The following is a 21,598-nucleotide window of genomic DNA, read 5'->3' as shown; positions in this document are numbered from 1 at the left end:
TCCAGGCCCTCCTCTCCATTGTAGAGATGGCTCATCTAGACCTATCCTGGGAAGTATCTGTGGGTGCCCACTGCTATAGGTCTCAGTGTCTGGCCAGGCCAAGGCTTGCTACCTCCCTCGCCAGCCACAAGTCTCAGGATTTGGGCAGGCCTTAGACCAAGGAGAAGAGGGATCCTATACCACTGCTGCCTTTGCTACACCTCTTTGTGTGGACGGGTGGGGATCCTCCTTCTCCCCAGCTCACTGCTGCTATTCCCACCCCTACTGCCCTCCTCAGTAACCATCATTCCAAGTAGAGGGTTCTTTGTGAATGACCTCTGTCTATTACCCCTAAGCAGGGGGTAAGGGAACCTGATATTTTACTGTTTCTAGGCCAGGATTGCCTTAATTCAGGCCAGGAATACCTGATATGTTCTACGGTGGTGTCTGAGGCTCCTGGCAAAAAAAGCTACTGGGGTCTTCTGCCCACTCCTTATAGCTGAGGAGACACCAGTAGTGTCTCCTGTGCACCCCTTGTGGGAGAAGCATTGGCCACAAGAGATGACCTGCCTCATAACTTCACACCAGCTCCTCTGTTACCATCTTCAGAAATTGAGTGACTCAAGTGGACACTTAGGTCAGAGGAGTTTAGGCCTGTTTTGTTGCCATTCTGCAGTACATGGTGAGAGAAATATGGGACCAGGATGTAAACCTGACCTCATCCAAATCCCTGAGCAGTGCTGTCCTGGGTCTCTTAAAGAGAAGGATCCTGCAGAGGGACCGAGCCTTTGGCCATCTTTCCCCCTCCAACATGCTGTCTCTAAAATAGGGAAGTGGACTTTACCCTGAGTCCAGAGTATTGCACACCCAGGCGCTAAATAATTAGCCTGGAACTCCAAAATAATGAGATTGAGATATAAAAATAAAAACAAAAAACCCATGTTGGGTTCTTTTTATTTTTCCTCAGGTACTGAGCCTTTAGGGGACACCTGCTTCATATTTTCAAGGTTTTCTCTCTAACCATGAGGGCTGGAAATTTTCTTTTTTTTTTTAGTGAAAGCTAAGATTCTTAAGTAATCACTTGACTCCATTGGCTAGGATGTTAAGAAAAACTCTTAAAACTGTGTGGTGCATTAAAAATAAAAATAAATGTCATGAGAGGTGGCAAAACTATCTCAAAATACCTAATAGGTTATCCGATGCCATCCGATGCCAGTTCTTTGGAAGAGAACAGTCTGTTGTGGTACTTAATGACTTCTCTGGTGCCATCTTGTGGTGCTTTATGATACAGTAAATTAGTTTAAAGGTTAACCTGTTCGTGTTTCTTTGGTGTGTGTACTGTAGTGAGTTATCTAGAAGTTGTTGCTGATTAGTAAACTCTGAATAGACTAATGAAATTTTAGCTGACACAGGGCTGCTGGGCCTTACATTTTACATATTGCACATGGTTCTAAAGAGGAAATAATGATGATCAAACATTATTTGGTTACATCTTAGATTTCTGGGTGAAAACTACAAAAAAATTGTCAGTCACTCTAACTGTAATCAAACAGTATGCTTTAGAGGAGTCTTAGCTACAAAAGTTCAGGAGGGAGGTGGTGACCATTCTGTTTCCAGTGAGATTTCTCCAAACTAGGGTGAAATGCAAGACTCCTCTACAGTTGGAATAATTTTTTTCTTCAATGAACAGGTTTCAGAACTGATGTCTTCGTATTCTCAGGATCATTTTATGTGACACAAGTTATCGATAACTGATAAGTTACGCCAAATTCTGCCCTTGTCCTCAGTGTTACTTGTGCCGGGCACAGTCAGAATCAAGGGTTAATCAAGGGCAAAATTTGGCCTACTGACTTTAAACTATAACAACAATATAACACTCTTGAGTAATTCTTTCCTTTTTCTAAATACAGGTTTCAGAGTGGTAGCCATGTTAGTCTGTATCAGCAAAAACCAACGAGGAATCCTTGTGGCACCTTAGAGACTATTTGTTAGTCTCTAAGGTGCCACAAGGACTCCTCGTTTTTTCTAAATACAGTAACTCCTCACTTAACGCTGTAGTTATGTTTCTGAAAAATGCGACTTTAAGCGAAACGATGTTAAGCGAATCCAATTTCCCCATTCGAATTAATCTAAATGGGGGGTTTAAGTTCCAGGGAATTTTTTTTCGCCAGACAAAAGACATTATATACATATACAGAATAAGTGTTAAACAATTTAAAACAAACCATTTAATACTGTACTCAGCAATGATGATTGTGAAGCTTGGATGAGGTGGTGGAGTCAGAGGGTGGATTGTCCAGCTGCTCCTCTTGCTGAATTTTCCCAACTCGAAAAAACACATCTAGAGATTGTTGTTTTACTTTCCTTTTTTTTCTTGGTAAATTTCTCTGTGCCAGTTTGGTGCAGCTTGACTCACAGCTGTGACTAGGTAAGTGAATATCCTCTGGCCTCAGAGCTCTGCTGAGGGTAGTGGGCCAACAACACCCCCACTCGTAGGCCTGCAGAGTCCTCCCCATGCAAGCTCTGCGGGTTTGGGCTTGACACGGGAACCAGGCAGAGCAGGCAAGCGGCAGTACATAGGAAGGGATACTGTGCTGCATCCTTCCCCAGCGCCTGATGGGGATGCCTCTGGTGGACTTTGAGGAGCAGATTACACAAATCTCTGCTCCAGTTAGTCACTGAACGCCGTCCCCACCCCTCAGGGTGCTGGGGAGACCAGTCGTCTCCTAAGGGAACCAATCTGCCAGGTTGCATGGTATGCTCAGGACACGCAACGCAGAGGCACTGGCCCTCTAGATCCCTGCAGAGCTGGAGACAGACATAGGCTTCTGGGGCCACAGGCGCTGACTTTTCAAACTGCTGGGAGGTGCTCAACCCCCGGCTTTAGCCAAGGTCCCGCCCGCACTCCACCCCTTTGCCCAAGGCCCCACCCCTGCTTTGCCTCTTCCTGCCTCCATGCCATCCCCACCCCACCTCTTTCCACCCTGTTCCGCCCCTCCCACGCCCGCGCCGTGTCCTCGCTCCTCGCTCCCAGCCTCCCTGCATGTCATGAAATAACTGATTGCAGCGGGTGGGAGGCACAGAGCGGGAGGTGGAAGGTGCTGATCCATGGAGCCTGCCAGTGGGTGGGAGGCACTGGAGAGTGGGGTGGAGGGCATTAAAACCGAACATTGCACAACTTTAAACGAGCATGGTCTCTAATAGAACAGTGACGTAACAATGTTAACCGGGACGGCTTTAAGTGAGGGAGTTACTGTAAAACAGAATTCAGGTGGGTAAACTGTAAGCCTGGTGCCCTCTAGTGTCAAGTCAGGTGTATTACATATTCATTCTCTGCACAAGAGAGTTCTGGTTGCCCTTTTAGTCTGTATCAGCAAAAAAACCGAGGAGGACTTGTGGCACCTTAGAGACGAACAAATTTATTTGAGCATAAGCTTTCGTGGGCTAAAACCCACTTCATCAGATGCATGCAGTAGAAAATACAGTAGGAAGATATGTATATATACACAGAGAACATGAAAAAATGGGTGTTCCCATACCAACTGTAAAGAGACCAATCAATTAAGGTGAGCTATTATCAGCAGGAGAAAAAAACTTTTGTACTGATAATCAGGATAGCCCGTTGCAAACAGCTGACAAGAAGGTGTGAGCAACAGTAGGGGAAAAATTAGCATGGGGAAATAGTTTTTACTTTGTGTAATGATCCATCCACTCCCAGTCTTTATTTAAGCCTAATTTAATGGTGTTTAGTTTGCAAATTAATTCTAATTCTGCAGTTTCTCATTGGAGTCTGTTTTTGCAGTTTTTGTTGTTGGAGAATTGTGACTTTTAGGTCTGTAATCGAGTGACCAGGGAGATTGAAGTGTTCTCCAACTGGTTTTGAATGTTAAAATTCTTGATGTCTGATTTGTGTCCATTTATTTTTTTGAGTAGAGATTGTCCGGTTTGGCCAATGTACATGGCAGAGGGGCATTGTTGGCACATGATGGCATATATCACATTGGTAGATATGCAGGTGAACGAGCCTCTTATGGTGTGACTGATGTGATTAGGTCCTATGATGATGTCCCTTGAATAGACATGTGGACAGAGTTGGCAACAGGCTTTGTTGCAAGGATAGGTTCCTGGGTTAGTGTTTTTGGTGTGTGGTTGCTGGTGAGTATTTGCTTCAGGTTGGGGGGCTGTATGTAAGCGAGGACTGGCCTGTCTCCCAAGGTCTGTGAGAGTGAGGGATCGTCCTTCAGGATAGGTTGTAGATCTTTGATGATGCGCTGGAGAGGTTTTAGTTGGGGGCTGAAGGTGACGGCTAGTGGCTTTTTATATATAGATATAGATATATATATAGATATATACACAGAGAACATGAAAAAATGAGTGTTGCCATATCAACTGTAATGAGACCAATCAATTAAGGTGGGTTATTAGCAGGAGAAAAAAACCTTATATATCTATAGTGTGTGTGTGTGTGTGTGTATATATATATATATATATATATAGTTATCTAGTAGAGAGTTGCTGTGACCTGCACAATATGCTGGGATGCATCAAGAGATCATTTGCCAGTTCACTCATGTTTCCACTTTATTTTTGGTTGAATTTTGCATTTAATGCCTGTCTATTTGTCAATGTCCATAAGTTGTGAGAGTCTCAGAACAGGGATCATCCCTCCTTGAATGTGAGGGAAGCACTTAATAGATTGTGGGTTAGCAAGAATGTAGAATTTGGTGTAACTGAAGGTGAGTAGGCTCCAGTAGCTGTCAATGTCACAGCTACACGAGGGATAATGGGCAAAGCAGTGAATCTGTGCCAAGTCTTGACCATTATGGACACAATCAACATCAGTGCATTACCCACAGAATAATTGATTGAAAGAGCTACCAGCATGACAAGGAGAGGAATAAAGGATGAGAGAATTCATAGGAGGGAGCCATTCCAGAGACTGGAGCAGCGGTGATCCTGAAGTGTGAGGATCTCAGGAATGGGGAAGATGTCCAGCAAGGCATTGGAAAATGGGAATCACAATAAAGTCGGAGACCATGGATCCAGTGGCCTCACAGCTGAGACAATGTAATAAGGATGGATGAATGAACTTCCCAGCACAAGCCAAAGGAGACCTCAATGTCAGTCCTTAGCTACTCTTGCCAAAGGATTTTTGGTTGAGAGGCTAAGGACAAAGGAAGCAAGCATGGTCCATCACACTCAGTCTGTAGTCACAGTAAGGGGTATACCTGAGAATTTAGGGTCAATGTGTGGTACAGAATAAGTACAAAAGGGGGAATTTGCTAAGGCAGTTGGGAGTCTATATGAATGGCCTAACTGGCACAAATCTCTCAAGGACTGGAGCAAGTCCTGTTCTGCCAGCAAGCCATGTGAAGTTGCTGGTGGCATACTCTGAATACACACTGTTTTCAAGTAATGAAAGAAATTATGTTGTTGAGATTCAGGCTTTGGATGGAGAAAGGATTGAGGGTCATATGGCAGCCCTGTGGCACAAAGTTGGGCTGGTGGATTGAGTTGGATATGGGGTAGCTTCCTCTCCTGCAGAGGGTTAGTGTAATTAACCTACTTGTCCATTACTAGGTATCCTCCATCCCCTCCTCCAGAATGAGCTGGAGGAGAAGCATCACAGGTTATTCTTGGAGGAACAGAGACCCAACATCTAGCCCGTAGATAACTCTGTGTTACCCAGAGCAAGCAGGAAAAGGGAGTGTCACAGTTCAGAGCCACAGCACCTGTATTTCCCTTTCATGGTCCACTAAGGGCACCCACTATTCCTAGCCATCACCTCTCTTGGGCAGAGACCTGTGTCTTTCTGCCCCCTGTCTAGGGTTTTTCCAGGTTGCACAGTTTCCTGCCCACACTGTGAATTTCCCAGAAAGACAGACTGCATAAACCGGCCTGCTTTGCCTTGTGTTCAGAGGCTATAAATGTGCCACAGTTCAGTTCCACGCTGCTCTTTCTAAGTAACCAAATGTATTGCTAAGGTAAAAACATTAAAGAGAAAACTTAAAAGAACCATATCAGAATGTACATACATGCTAATAAGCCAGAGATCACCCCCTGATTCCAACAAGGGTTTGGGCCAGTGATCTGACCTTCAAACCCCACCAGGGGGTTTTCCTGTGGTCACAAGTTCATAACAGCTGTTCGTTCAAAACAAGCACATCCTAGAATCTGCAGAAAGAACAAGGAGTACTTGAATCTGTGAGTCACTCCTTTATCTAGATCATGTCTTTGATCTGAAGAGACCATGAATAGGTAATCAGCCAGACAGTAGGTTTCTCTTTAAGGCACAGCTTCAAGGATGGGTCAGGAGGTGGGTAATTTGCATCCCCCTCTTCCCAAGAATTTTATAGGGGAAAAAAAAATTCAATCTTCTCTGGCCCATAGTTGTCAAAGGGTCCTTTGAGGCTCATAACACTCCTGAGGTTTTCTTTAATCCTGTCTCCCTATATAATCCCCACAATAAATCATAAACATTTGCATTTTTTACACTGTGAACTCCTAAAATACGTAAACTTAATTCAGAAAGGTTTGATGTAATGCAATGAAGTTTATTGCAGGAAATGTCTCAGGGAATAACATCCAGAGGACACTTGGATTAGGCCTAAGGAAAGACAGTGTGCTGCTTGTGAAGGTGACTAGAATGCTGCAGGCAGTAGCCTGAGAGCTGATCATGGAAGGAAGGCAACTTGCACATTGAGACACAGAGGCTGGGTAAAAAAAATGACCCAAACAAGGATGCAGGCAGCTGGCTGACAGGGAGCTGGGAGCAGCAGGATATGCAACAGGAACAGTTCGAAAGCAAGGGGGGTGAGTCTGCCACACATCTGGACAACAGCAGGAGAGAATGCTGGGGGGTCCCTAAGGATAATACAGGACTGAACTCTGATTGGTGGGATCTACAGCCCAATATTTATTGTCCTGTAAAAGAGAGATGGACTAGAAGAGCAGCTCAGGGGCTAAGCCTGAGGAAACTCATAGAATCATAGAAATGCAGAGCTGGAAGGGCCTTCAAGAGGTCATCTAGTGCAGTCTCCTGCACTGAGACAGGATCAAGTGTACCTAGACCATCCCTGACCAGTGTTTGTCTGACCTGTTCTTATAAACTTCCAGTGACGGGATTCCACAGCTTCCGTTGGTAACCTGTTCCAGTACTTACCTATCCTATCATGAGGCACAGTTACCATGGTGCTCCCTCTGCTGGACTGCCCAGGGACTAACTTAGAGACTACTCATTATCTTTCATTGTGACTGTATAAAGTGTTGACCCTAGTGCAACAATTCTCGAATATTGGTACATGAAATACTGGTGTTGCACAGGCTGCAGTCAGGTAATATGCAGGTTGGTTTCAAGTGTAGTGTCAGAATAATATCCATTAAAATTACAAAGGTGGCAAGGTCAGTTTGTTGGCGTTTTAGATATGGTACATTAGGCCTTAAAGTCTGAGAACAGGTGGCATTTGAAACAATTTCCGTTCTGCCAGTCCTAGAAAAGAATCGTCTGTTACTTACAAAAAGTGTGTGTGTTTATTGCACCAAGGGCTAGAGTCTCTACACAAAGCACACTTCTCAATCTCGAATCAGGACTGGGCTGCCACTACACACAGTGACATCCTAAACTGGGGCTGATTAGAAACAGTCACAGTAGAGGGGGAAGCAAATATTATGTTGGGCAAACAAACTGCTTGTGAAGGATTCAGCAAAATGAAAAAAGCAGACCACACAAAAGTTGCAAAATGCTAAAAGTTTATTAATCATCATAACTTTTTTCTTCTTAGGAAACGAACAAAATAGAAAAAGAAAACATCCCACAACCAGATACCCACTGATGCTAGAAAATGGGGGCAACATTAATTGTGGAAGAAATGGTCCAGTACACTTATTTTTCCCAGAAACAAAATAAATAGCAATGATACAACATTTTAAAAAAATCTCAGCTTCCTAGGAAAGAATTTATATTACTATTATTATTACTTTTGTTTACAAAAATCCTTCATCTACCCCTTTTGGCAAAAAATATATTTCTTCTGTAAACAGTTAACCAAAAACAAATAATACAAAAATCCAAATTTTCATTCATTTACTATGCTGATGATCTCATGTAAACATAGGATAGTCTGCAGCAGCCTTGTATGATAGAGTTTCTTTCTTCCTTCCTTTCTTTCCTACAACACCACAAAACCCCCCAGTATCTTTAAAGTTTGAGAAGATGCAGTTACTATAACCTAAACCCTCTTTAATGCTAAAACAACAAACAAGCAAACAAACAAAAAGGTAGGAAGGTGAGAGCGATAGTCTGTGTTTTTCCTGGACTTGAATTGTTGACACTGCCTAACTGAACTGGAATCAAAGGGGATTTGAAAAGTTGTCTAATTCAATGCAATGATTAGTCAGTGTCAGTTGGGTGTGGGACACATTGTAATGACTGTGACTAGTGAAAAATTATTAACGACGCAGTGATGTTTGGCTGCTTGGCCTTGGGCAGTCAGTATCAGAATCACCACAGGGAAAATTTCAAGCCAAAAAGAGACTATAGTTTACATCAAGGACTTCCTAAAAGTGCCGTGGAAATAGTTAGAGTACAGTTCCAACCACTCCACCCTATTGAAGGAAAAGCTGTCAGTCATATAGCATCGCCGAGAAAAAACAAACCTCAAGATTTCCTAATGCTGCACCTCTCAAGTTAAAAGAAGACACTCAAAGCAATGAGACCCATTGATAATGGAAGCTGAAATAATTAGGAAACAGAAATTTCTAGGCTGTATACAGGAATTTCATCCATATGTCCAAGATTCTAGCTGCTTTGGATACTTGTTTATTATTAGGGGAAAAAAAGTGAGAAGATTTATTTCAGTCTATAGCCTACTCTTCCTGGTTTTGGTTCATTTTTCTGGTTCTGCTCCTGGTTCTAGGACTGCCCTTGTTGCTGCTGGAGCTGTTCCTGTTGCTGCTGTTCTTGCTCCTGCTGCTGTGCTGGAGGGGTGGGAAGGGTTTGGGGGATGCACTCTGAGCCCGCACAATCGCACTGCTCCACGTGGATGTATGAGTAATCAGTGGTGCTCCCATCAGGGCAGCTCAGGGTCACCTGTCTTTTGCTGGTCTTGACCTCCTGACAACACTTGCACGTGTGCTGCATCACATTCGCCTCAAGGGAATACCTGATTGGCCACAAAACAAAGCCAACAAGAAAGAAAGATTTAGAAATACTGCTGCAAAATCAACAACAAAATACACCCTCATTGCTAGATATCACCAAATATGGTGCCTCTTTGTTGGAAGCAATCGGCTTGACATTATTACTGTGACAATACTGTGGTGAAATATAATTTCAGTGAGACTATTTGCGGAAGAAGTTAGTGCTGCATGGAAGAGTGGCAGAATCTTACCCTACATTAATACTGTGCATTATCAACCAAAAATCTCAAAGTGCTTTACAAAGGTGGCTAAATATTATTATGTACATTATACAGATGGAGAAACTGAGGCACAGAGGGGCTAAATGACTGAGCCAAGGTCACACATTGTCAGTGCACAAATGATGTCCAGGATGAGACTAGCAACCCCATTTTTAAATGGGCAAGAGTTCAAGTCAGGGTGTCAGAGGTTAAAGCCATTTGTCGCTGTACCACCAAGCTTCCATCTAGTAAAAACTGATGGATCTTAAGGTAATTAACATCTTGTAACATAGCAGGTATCAGAAATCCAACTCAACGCAGCAGAAACAAACACCTGCTTGTTAGGTGGATATTGGATGCATTAAAAATGCATAATTTGCTCCCTGCCACCAATATAATGAATGAATGCCAAGAGGGCACAGGGACAATCATACGCAAGGAGAGTGAGTAATGAGCTTGTAGCCACTTACATTGAAGAACCATCACAGTTGCCTTCACAGTATGTTAGTTCAACGGGCACAGAAGAGTTGCATTCATTGTGACTGATGACAGTGGTAGTACTATGCAGTCCACAAACTGGAGTAATACAGGCAAAATAATTGAAAATATGTTTGTTTACCATATGCAGCTATTGATAGAAAACAGAGAGGTGGAGCTGACGTCATGTGTTCACCTGGTTTAATTACATATGGTGAAACGGTGGCTCCCTGTCCCTTAAGCACCGGTGCATGGCCCAGACAAAATGTTGCCACTGGCATCTCTTAAATGCACGGCCGGCTACCATGATTGGTGTGTCAGTCTATCCTTCGAAGAGAACGTGTCCAGGTATGCTGGAGCGTGAGCATGGCCCTGCCCCTTCCCCCTAATGGCTAGCATTTAGCAGTGGGGAGGGAGAAGCTCATACTATACGTTTTCAAAGGAGCTGTACTGTGTGCTGGGAATGTTCTTTTCCCAGCCACTCCCTATTCCCCTCTCTTGCCCCAGCAGAAGGCAAAGTGCCCGAACGTATTCTACACAGGCATAATGCCTCAGATCACATCAGCTCAGCCAATATATGTGTGCACCTGCCACCCATTGTGACTAATGTGCTCCAAAGCACTATTTAGACCATGTATTTTGTCTTTGCGCTACAGAATTAGCATGACTTACTTTTATGGCTTGGTGAGCATATTTTGCAGCAGCCATCTTCACTTAGCTTGATATCAGCCTGGAATGCAGAAATAGGGGGAAATGATTCAGAATTGGAGTGTACGTACCAATCTGGGGGTTTTCCCTGCTTCCCAAGTTTCCTTGGTGCCAGCAAGAGATCTGCATTGAGATAGATGCTGATTCGAAGCAGGGCTTGGGGAGCTTGATGGTATTCCAGTGAGGGGCAACTTCTGCATCAGTAACAGGCATTAAGTGGCGCTCATTTTCTCTTTCTACTCTCCGAGTTAAGCATTCTAATGTCGTATATAGTAACCCAACTTTTAAATACTGCATGCTGCAGATACATGAAATTCGGAGTGACTGAAGTTAGTGTGTTGCAAGTAAGGGATTAAACCAGCATTGGTCACATAGTTAATAGAATACTGACCTTCCACCTATGTGGCCCTGGTTTCAGTCCATCCCAAAATCTTGACTGAGTTGGATGGCTTTATTTCAGTCAATTCCCCTTCTAAATAATATACTCTCCTTCACCTTACTTAGTCTCATTGGGTGGCATTTTCAAAAGCACCTAAGTGACTTAGGAGTACATGGCCAATTAACTTTCAATGGAACTTGGGCGCCTGTATCACTTCGCACTTTTGAAAATCCCACTCCTTTTTGTGTGTTCTGTTCTCTACTCCGTGCTCTGTAATCCAGTGCAGCACATCACTGTGGCTCAAGTCAAATTCAAAGGGACCATATTTGAAAAGGCTATAATTAGAATTGCATCCCACATAATACTGGGGTCCAGGTATAATCTTTGGACACAGTGGTCCTGCTGTTTTTGCCTATCCTTCCCCAAGCAACAAACGTGAGAATTAGAGGAACATTTAAGGAGTACTTACCGGGTCGCAGTTTTCTAGGTGCGTGGTTCCACAGACTTTCCTTACAGTGACAAGGATAAACTGATCCTCAATTTGTTCACATTCATAGAAGGTACAGTTATCACCGGGCTCGTGCCAGACTTTTCCAGCCTGTAAGTAACATTTGTAAAAAATGAATAGAAATCTATGCAGTGTGTCTTGAAACAACCCTTTCTGTTCATACTATCTACGGCAGGGTGATTATTGTGCAAAAAGCAAATTTTACAGACCTTGAGGGCTAAATCAGGGGAGTTTCTGTTGAGGGCCTTTGTCATATTAGCAGCATAGCTACTGCTGTGTAAATAATAAAGCCCAGTTCATTAAAAGTGTGAGGAGACGATAATTCTACCTTTACACTTTCAAAATCATTTTAATAATGGGTTCACCTGCCCCCTGTTCAACTACCGCTGATTTACAGCCAATCCATAATTGTGCAGTAAGAATTAGCGATACCAAGAAACCTGTGGTGAGTGTATAGGTTGGCTTGGAAGGGAGACAAACTGGCTGTGGAGAGTCTCTTTGTTTCATCATCCGTCATGGTCCTCAAGTTGTATTAAAAGTGTATATACTTGTGAACCCGGTGCTGGAGATGTGTTTGTCCGTAATGACCTGTCATGCCCATTGTAAAGATATCTTGAGAAAATACACAGTGGAGCAAACCCTAATACTGTTCAAGACAGTGAATTGGAATTAATTTGCAAACTGGATACAATTAACTTAGGCTTGAATAGAGACTGGGAGTGGATGGGTCATTACACAAAGTAAAACTATTTCCCCCTGTTTATTCCCCCCACTGCTCCTCAGACATTCTTGTCAACTGCTGGAAATGGCCCACCTTGATTATCACTACAAAAGGTTCCCCCCCACCCTCTACGCCCCGCTCTCCTGCTGGTAATAGCTCACCTTACCTGATCACTCTCGTTACAGTGTGTATGGTAACACCCATTGTTTCATGTTCTCTGTGTATATAAATCTCCCCACTGTATTTTCCACTGAATGCATCCAATGCAGTGAGCTGTAGCTCACGAAAGCTTATGCTCAAATAAATTGGTTAGTCTCTAAGGTGCCACAAGTCCTCCTTTTCTTTTGCAGATACAGACTAACACGGCTGCTATGCTGAAACCAAAGATTTCCAGTGACTTCACTGACACCAGGATTTGTCCCAGAAATATTATAAAGCTTCCAAGTGTGATTGGCCACTTGCAGCCAGATTCTGCCCTCTGATACGTGAGAATGATTCCTATTGAGAGCAATGAGTGCTGTGTTTTCATACCGAGGGCAAAGCCCGGCCCAGTATTTTCATCTACATTGCTTTTAACATTGAATTCTGAAAGCTATTGTTATTATTGCAGTAGCTCCTAGAAGCCTCAATCAGAATGGAAGCCCCATTGTGCTAGGGACTGGCCAAGCACGGAGTGAGATCTAACATGAGAGACGACCCAGTGAGCGACTGTGATAAACACAAGGACAGAAGGGGAAGGAAGGAGAATGGAATTCACAAAACCTTAAAAGCAATAGTTACCTGAAGCACATGGACTGTGTTATCCTCCATCTTCAGTACACAAGCCTCCTGTACACACTCACCACAGCACTGTCCAGATTTCATCTTATATGTATAGCCCTGTTTATAATGGAATAAAAAAGGAATTGCACTGAGTCAAGGACGCTCACTTCCTCTCAGGCAGGTTTTTAAATTGTGTGTGATGGGACAAAAATCGGCACTCACCACTGGGCACTCTGTGTCACATGGAATGGGCTGGCAGACAATAATGTTTCTCTGACTGTCTGGCTCTACTTCAGCAGAGCAGGTGCAGTTTTCACAGGTACCTTTTGGAATGACAGCTCCAGGCTAAACAAAGTCAAAGGAGGAGTATTAATAGTCACTAAAAATAAACTGCTTCATGTACAGATCTCACAGATTGGCAATACTGTGCTAAATTCTTTAATCACACTGGAAAATTTGAACCACTTTCTTTAACCAGAGTCCCAGTGTTGATGATAGGAGTACCTTATTTTTCTTGGGGCAAATTCCTTATGCTTATGCAGAGGGTGATGGAATGTTGTTTTTTTGATGAAGTAATGGACAATGTTTAACTCAGCCTTTGTGCAAAGAATATACATTTCAGGCCCCTGCTAGGATTCTGAAACAATTTTTGTTCTAATACATTGTTGTGGTTATTTCTTATTTCTGTAGCACCCAGGAGCCCCAGTCATGGGCCAGGACCCCATTGTGTTAGGCGCTACAAACTAATAAGTTTTGTGTTAGAGTAAGTAACATATGAACATACCATGTAGAAAGTTCCATTGGTTACACAGCCTGGTATTAGCTCTGTAAGGGGAAAAAACAACACAGTGTGATGCAAATATAATTTTTTAAAAGAAGCAGAAAGACACGAAAAGCTATCCGTCATTTTGTCGACAAAATACAACAGAATGTAACTTCTTTACACTGTGCTGCTCAGACTGCTTTCTTTAACATCTTGACAGGTGTGGATAATTCACAAAAGAAGAGCTTAATACTTACTACATGTGAAGATAGTACAACAATTTCCATTTAATACTTCTGGGATTAACTCGTATCCTGGTTGACAGCTGGCCACTGATTCAGGGCACTTGCTAGTGTCACATCCTATGTAATGTAAGACAGAAAACAAGGAGTTCAACATAGTTAAGTACAGAAGATTCTGTACTGTATGAACAAGAACTTCTGAAGTTTCCTCAATGGGCACCATAGTTCTGTGAGCAAGCATGAGGATGGGATTAGAAGAACCTCTGTAAAGCCTCATTTAAAGTTAATGAGCTTCATTCTTACCCTTAATTCTTAAAACAAGAAGTTTAATGTTCTGGCTCAGAAGAGTGGATTAGTGGAAATTTCTCTCTCTAGTCAGAGACAAGTTTGAAAGGGAAAATTTATAGGGATGGAGAATCTGGTGACTTTCAGGAATTCATAAAACTTCTACTGCAGTATGTAAAAGTTCTAGAGATTTTGTGAAATAGCTTAGAACTTTTGGTGATAGTGGGTTTTTTTTGGTGGGATGAGGTGATATTAGAGAGATTTTGTTGCTGGTGGTATTATTTACTTATTAGGGATGGTACAGTTTGTTTTCTTCCAACAGTTAAAATAATTGGAAATTTCAAATGACTTTTTGGTAGGCATGCTTTCCCTGTGTTGGTGAAATACTTTTTTCTCTCTCTCGGAGATGAAATGTATTTCTTTTAAAAGGTGCTCTCTTCAGACATCTTGTAAATGCTACGCAAAAGGTGTGGGAGTCATGAAGGGACAAGTGGGCACTATATGAAGAAAGTAAAGTACAAATTAAATGTTGAAAAGATGTCTCAGAAGTTCCCCACAATATATACAGTATTTTCCACATGGAAGAGCTGAGAGGATTCTTACGGCATTCAGTCTGGACACAGCATGGGTCTTCTTGTGTCAGTGACTGCACAGGTACAAACCCTGGGTCATCACAAGAGACTGGTGGGAGTGGTTTACACTGTTGTTTTGTACACTGCACTATAAGAGTGTCCTTGTCACAAACACAGTTCTGGCAATTGCTTTTCCACTGGTCTCCAGGCTGTTAAAAAAAATTGTTTAGAACTGAGTCAGACTATTTGCACGAGTTAGCTTGTTCAGGGCTAAAGCTATGCATAGCTGCATCAGCATCATTCATGTTTATGTCATTTCTAGACTAATCTTTATCGGGGAACCTCAAACTCTGAAAATTCTTAGAAGAGGACCCCATATGTTACTGAAAGGATCTGAGCATGACCACCTTTCCTTGCATAAATCTGTTAATTCCTAGAAATTGTGGGAAAGATACAAGAAATACAATTGAAAGAGCATAGGGAACACCCATATGTGCTCTGAATGCATAACAAAATTCCCATATCAGGTACGGCATTATATGTCAGGTTATAAAATGGGTCTTGTAGAAATTAGATGGAATTAAAGAATTGGGACTGCAAAGTTTGCTAGCTATAACTAATTTTTCCTCCATCCAGCCCTTCATTTCTAATAAACTTTGCATGCCAAATTCCAGAAAATAAGGGAAACCAATATTCTGGTCCTCTAGGACTGCTGTTTGTCCTTCTTGTATTTTTAGAATGTAATGCAAAGATTAGAAATGGATGAACCCATTATCTATAATTTAGTCACTCATAAAATTACACAGGGTTCCAGAATTCAGACACTTGCATATTTTTTCTACAATTTAAAAGGGACACGTATTTTCCAAAAATAAATATTCCTCAAAATCTGTTAAAATGTTTGTCAAACCCCATGTTCATAAACCCCGAAATGTTCCTTGGGCTCACCAATCTATATTTGGTAAAACATACTGATTGCAGTACTCACTAATTTGGGCAGTCCATCTGGTCCTATACAGATACCTGACAAAAATGAAAGGATATTAACATTAGTGCTACTGAGGTGATGTGAAATAAATGTGATAAGGTTGGGTCAGGCGACTGCAGCCAGAAAAAGCCTGCAGATAAATCCTAGAAGAAGAGGGCTGACAGATTCATTCAAACATTGATGCAATTCTTCAGAGATGAAAGGTGTGCAAATTTTCAGATAAATATGGAAAACAACACATCAGATATACCTTTTTGTCAGTTTGAATGTTTCACAGGTTCATAATACACTGAGGACACACTTTAAAATTAAAAGAACCAATAAGGTGGGAGCAGGGAAGATGGTAGAACAAATATAATGTATTCGTTTTTCACTTCAGAATACAATGGCTGTAATTAAGGTCATATAAGTGAAATGAATTCTGAGCCCAGTTATCAGTGCACATTTAGCCACACCATAAAATAACCAAACTGGCAATTATGATGATCAGTCTGTGCTGAGAAGAGGCGGAGCACTGTAGAAGGAGTGCTACAGGGCAGGGTTGAGATGCTTTGGCAGAGTGGTATATGGGAATCTTGCATGGGCCATAGCAGTAGCAGGTCTGGAATTAGCAAGCATTATTAATTTCTTGCTTTCATAAGCAATATTCACCATATTCAGCATTCTGTATAAAACTGTCAAGGGCCCAATCCAACACCACTGAAATCAGTGGAAAGCCTCCCATTCATTTCACTGGACATTGGATCAAGTCTTAGATAAACAACAACAATGCTTATCTCTTATAAAGCATTTTCCATCAGGAGATCTCAGCATGCTTCACAAAGGAGGATAACTATTATTATTCCCAATTTGCAGATGGGGAGACTAAAGAACTGGAGAGACTTGCCCAGCGTCAGTGGTGGAGATGGGATATGAACTCAGGCCTTCTGACTCCCAGTCCAGAGCCGTATCTACCCCTAAAGTAAAAAACATCATACTTACGACAGTGTGGGACACAAACACCGCTGTTTTCATTGAAGAGAAACTGTCCTTCAGGGCAGAAACATCCTTCAGTTAGGCCAGTGCCATTGTGGTGAATAGCCCTAGAGTGGAAAGGGGCATATTTTAGAGTACAGTTCTCTCACAGTTAAACAGCCAAGTGCAATGTGTGCAGGAAGTCACAGCATTTAGATGATGGATACATGTGAAGAGGGAAAATTATTCAGTACTTTTAAGAAGTAATAGGAATTACAGGTTACATTCTTCATTAATTACTAGATCTGGCTGAATAATGATACATTTTATTAATGAAAAATGCCAAAATTCACCAGATGAATTATTCACTGTGGATAATAAAGGATCCTAAGTGACAAAAATCCATAAGGACACAATGAACTAAATGGTTTGCTTGTATGTTCTTTCCATACCTTGAATCACAGGTAGCAGGATTAAGAGGCCCACATGGCTTATATTCTTTGTCCACTGGACATTTATATGCTGTATGGGAAGGGGAAAATATAACACAGTTAAAAAGCTAAGAGATTGCATTTCAGTTTGGGTTATATTTTGTCAAAAGAGGTCCCATGTATCTAAGGTCCCAGGTTTTTAAGTGGTCTTTCCAACCCCCTGCCCCCACCTCCCTCCCACATTCATTCTGTGTTTCTGTCAACAGAGCACTCAGTGAAACGGTGAGTAACGATCCTGAGCTAGATTGAGTTGGGATGTAAGAATTTTAGTTTATCCCTTCATTTTGTATCATCGTTTTCCACCAGTAATTTTCCAATCCTCTCTTCCCCTCTCTGAAATCTCATGTTCTCTCCTGTAATGAGTAAGCGGGTGCTACAATGAAGCGAAGTAGTAGCTTACCTTTCGCAAAACACAGCTGGCTAGATTCTTAGTCTCAGTGTTACCTGTGTAAATCCACAATAGCTTCAATTGCTTCACTGAAGCTACACTGGATTTACATTGGTCTGAGATGAGAATGTGACCTTTACAGTATCACCTCTGTGATGCTCCGTGCTGACTACCATTTGCGAATTAGGTATCCAAAGTTTGTTCCAAATCTGGATCATCTGAATTAATGTTGCCATATTCTATCCACTAAACCACTGAGACAGACCTGCTCATGTTTTTATAGAGATATTAAATACATTGAGTAAGTGTGAGATGCAGGACCAACTTACTGAACAAGCCTCCAGTTACTATTTCATTAACACATGTATTTGTTAATGCTGCAGTACTTACGGCATTTGCCTTTGGTCTCTCCTCTCCAGTCAATACAAACACCTCTTGTGGCACACAGAGTGGCATATATCTCCAAGCTGGAACACTGCATGGATGTATTGGTCATGAAACATGCATCAAAGTCACAGCCCTTGTAAAAATCTTGTGGTGGTATCACCTTGTGGCATTCTTCAAAGACTCTTTAAACACAATAGAGAAGTTTCATTTCCCACCATTGCTATACAAAATCTGTTCTTGTCAAAGAGGAACATCATAGTGTGAGCATACTGTCCTTCTCCTTTGAGATGAGTTTCTGTCTGAAATTTAACTCAGCTTTGTTTTAAAAGTGGGCACAAACGTGGAAGAAAGACTCCAGAATGGAAAGGCTGAGAAGTCTGAAACCATCATGTAGAACATTTTTTATGTACAATATATACACATTTTAGATTTTTTTATGGGGAAAGGCGTCTGTCTTTCTGTCTACGTTTTCATAAACCAGACTCATCAGGCATCTTACCAATGTAAAGTGATGTTACTGTTTGAAAAATATAACTTGGTGTGGATAGATGTGCCATGGAAAGCATGTGGGGGATAGATGATTTTGTGGTTAAAGCACATAACTGCAAGTCAGAAAATTTGGGTTTTATTACTTGCCAGGCCCCTGACTTGTTGACATTCTCTATACCCTCTCCTCAGAGACCTGTGGAATCATCATGGAGATCTCCTTGGTGTAAACAAGTATGTGGTTTCCACTTGCAGAGGACTTCTATTGTATTTGCCCCCCTCTGCAGCTGTCACACAGCTGTTTGGCCTTCAGACGTGTGCATAAGGCCACCCTAGATTTGGCCCTGTATTTGTTGATAAGGGCTTGATGGGGATCTAGTTCTTATTGCCATCATTTTATAGGATTTTTGGATACTTTTGCTTAGTTAAGGAAGAGTAAAATAATTCATTTTTTTATCTTACTTGCTCAAAATTATCTTGCAAAGAGCAGAAGGGGGACAGGTGGGAGCTGGAGTTGGGGTGCTGGGTCTTGGTGGTGATGGTGTTGGTGTTCCTACACAGTATTGCTTCTTGCCATCGTCAACCTTCCAATAGGGAGCCATTTGGGTACAAGAAGGAATAATCTTACCACTTGGCAAGCGGCAGTCATCTGATTTAATGTTTGTGCATGTACCTGGAAGACCAAACATAACCAGATCAGAAGGGTGTGAGCCACTGACAAAGTGCATAACACATTACGTTAATATCAAATTCAAAACTGGTATGCATAGTGAATGGATCAAACTCCTTGTAAGTTTAGATTGCTTGATACTCAAAGTGCATCATTTCTTTTGAGTTTACTTAATAATTGTTTATGTAAGGTTAAAATGATAAGACAAAAATCAGGTCATTGAAATATTAAGCATTTGAACCTATTTGTTAGAAGCAGATAGAAGTGATATAAAAAAGTAACAATGGATGAGATCCAAATTCTCACCTAAATCCATTTACTTTACTTTTGAGGAATTTCAGTCTATGGTAAGCTTGAATAACTATCTGGCTCAGGGAATAAACATAGGGAGAGTGAGAAGAGGATGATTAAATGCATCTATCTTACCACACTGTCCTTCAGTGTTATTGCCAAATTTGCTGAATGGGAGTTTCACTGAGAAGATCAACCCACTGAAGGTGATGGTAGCTCCAATCTCAGGTATTTCAACAACCATGTTGATGCCAAGCATGGAAACAGAAATGCCATCTTTCTGGAAGCCTGGTTTGACAATCATTTTATTGAAGATAATCTGCATATGGGGTTAAAAATTATGTAATTGCAGGAGTCTCTTTTGTTAGACACATATTTTAAAATAATTTGTTTACTAATATTTATAATCATGTCATTTTATGATATCATATCCCATGTTCCTCATATCCCACACCAGAATTTTATAATAATAACTCATATTGGTTTTTTTCCTTTCTTGTGCTGCTTTACACTCCCCGAGTGACTTAGTTGTGGGACTAATTATCAGAGTGGTCCTGTTCAATTAGCATTGTTATGCAATTAGTCATATTCCATGTGGGCAGGCTCTATGCTAATACACATTATTTTAAGGCCAAATATAAAGAGTGAAAATATCATTTGCGTCTTTTTGTAGGCATTTTTCCTTACAGAAAATGACTAGGCCGTAATTTTTTAAGCTGCAGCAAGATTCATGCCATTATTCTGTTATAACCCTGTCATTATTGTATAATCATAATGGACTAAACCATGAGGGGTGTCTAGCTCAGGGAGAGCCCCTGGAACTCATATTGAAATATACATTTTACCCATCATTTTTATATGATGATTTGTTTCCTCTTGAAATTAAGCTGTTACTTACATTTGCCACATACAAATTCCAGGTGCTAACAAAAGTGTGGACTTTTGGTTGGTGATATTGTTCTTCAGGAATTATTTCTATGTTAGGAACGTAACTCTTTTCTCATTGATTGGGATGGAGGAGGGAGAGTTGCAGATCCCTCAAGTACCATTCTGTTTTGACTGGGAATCATTGGGCTACATTTTACAATATGCCCTATTCCAGTGGTTCTCAACCAGGGGTATGGGTACTCCTGGGGGTATTCAGAGGTCTTCCAGGGGGTACATCAACTTACCTAGATATTTGCCTTGTTTTAGAACAGGCTCCACAAAAAGCACTAGCGAAGTTAGTACAAACTAAAATTTCATAGGCAATGATTTGTTTATACTGCTCTGTATACAATACATTGAAATGTAAGTACCATATTTGTATTTCTATAGATTTATTTTATAATTCTATGGTAAAAATGAGAAAGTCAGCACTTTTTCAGTAGTAGTGGGCTGTGACACTTTTGTATTTTTAGGTTTCAGAGTAGCAGCCGTGTTAGTCTGTATCCGCAAAAAGAAAAGGAGGACTTGCGGCACCTTAGAGACTAACCAGTTTATTTGAGCATAAGCTTTCGTGAGGTACAGCTCACTTCATCGGATGCATTCATTTCCACTGAATGCATCCAATGAAGTGAGCTGTAGCTCACGAAAGCTTATGCTCAAATAAATTGGTTAGTCTCTAAGGTGTCACAAGTACTCCTTTTTTTTTTGTATTTTTATGTCTGATTTTTTAAGTGAGGTGAAACTTGGGGGTACACAAGACAAAACAGACTTTTGAAAGGGGTACAGTCATCTGGAAAGGTTGAGAGACACTTCCCTATCCTGTCCCTGACAGTGGCTTATGAGTGCTTGGCACAGCTCTGTATGGGGGCGAGACGCACACACCTTTGCATCTCCCCTCCCACCATCCTGAGCCATCTGAGTGCCAGGTCAGTCCCCAAAATAAAATAGGGCAGCATGAGGCCACTTCTAATTTTCACCAACTGCCAACAGCAATTTAGGATTACTGGGGTAAATGGATGCTCTAGTTCATCCCCTTCTCTTCAACCATTCATCCCCTTTTCTTCAGCTATTAGGGGGGCTTTATGCTATTCAAAGATCTCCATACTCAGGGGGAGATCCCCATTCGGCCAACTAACGTGGACTGAGTGCTGGTTTGCACCATTAAGGGAGAATTGGTTTTCCGGTGTATATCTGTACCCCTTTGTATTGATTTTTTGCACAC

General features: G+C 41.6%; 1 protein-coding gene across 1 annotated transcript in view; it reads right to left on the bottom strand.

Moving 5' to 3' along the window:
- Positions 1 to 7,711: 7,711 nt before the first annotated feature.
- The window catches only part of LOC140912581 (mucin-5AC-like), a 57,795-nt gene continuing 43,908 nt past the window's right edge, over positions 7,712 to 21,598 (bottom strand). The window contains exons 35-49 of the mRNA XM_073347198.1: positions 19,585 to 19,768; positions 18,951 to 19,161; positions 18,006 to 18,184; positions 17,189 to 17,258; positions 16,764 to 16,864; positions 15,783 to 15,817; positions 14,826 to 15,003; positions 13,953 to 14,057; positions 13,717 to 13,757; positions 13,155 to 13,277; positions 12,951 to 13,049; positions 11,411 to 11,539; positions 10,527 to 10,584; positions 9,848 to 9,953; positions 7,712 to 9,140 (exon numbers count right to left, since the gene is read on the bottom strand). Coding sequence (XP_073203299.1) covers positions 8,891 to 9,140; positions 9,848 to 9,953; positions 10,527 to 10,584; positions 11,411 to 11,539; positions 12,951 to 13,049; positions 13,155 to 13,277; positions 13,717 to 13,757; positions 13,953 to 14,057; positions 14,826 to 15,003; positions 15,783 to 15,817; positions 16,764 to 16,864; positions 17,189 to 17,258; positions 18,006 to 18,184; positions 18,951 to 19,161; positions 19,585 to 19,768 — 1,869 coding nt within the window. The 3' untranslated portion in view covers positions 7,712 to 8,890. The remainder of the gene's footprint in view (positions 9,141 to 9,847; positions 9,954 to 10,526; positions 10,585 to 11,410; positions 11,540 to 12,950; positions 13,050 to 13,154; positions 13,278 to 13,716; positions 13,758 to 13,952; positions 14,058 to 14,825; positions 15,004 to 15,782; positions 15,818 to 16,763; positions 16,865 to 17,188; positions 17,259 to 18,005; positions 18,185 to 18,950; positions 19,162 to 19,584; positions 19,769 to 21,598) is intronic.

This window comes from Lepidochelys kempii, chromosome 6 (genome assembly GCF_965140265.1).
Source record: "Lepidochelys kempii isolate rLepKem1 chromosome 6, rLepKem1.hap2, whole genome shotgun sequence".
Taxonomy (NCBI): domain Eukaryota; kingdom Metazoa; phylum Chordata; order Testudines; family Cheloniidae; genus Lepidochelys; species Lepidochelys kempii.
Note: the sequence above shows the minus strand (reverse complement) of the source record. Positions and strands in the feature narration are given on the sequence as shown.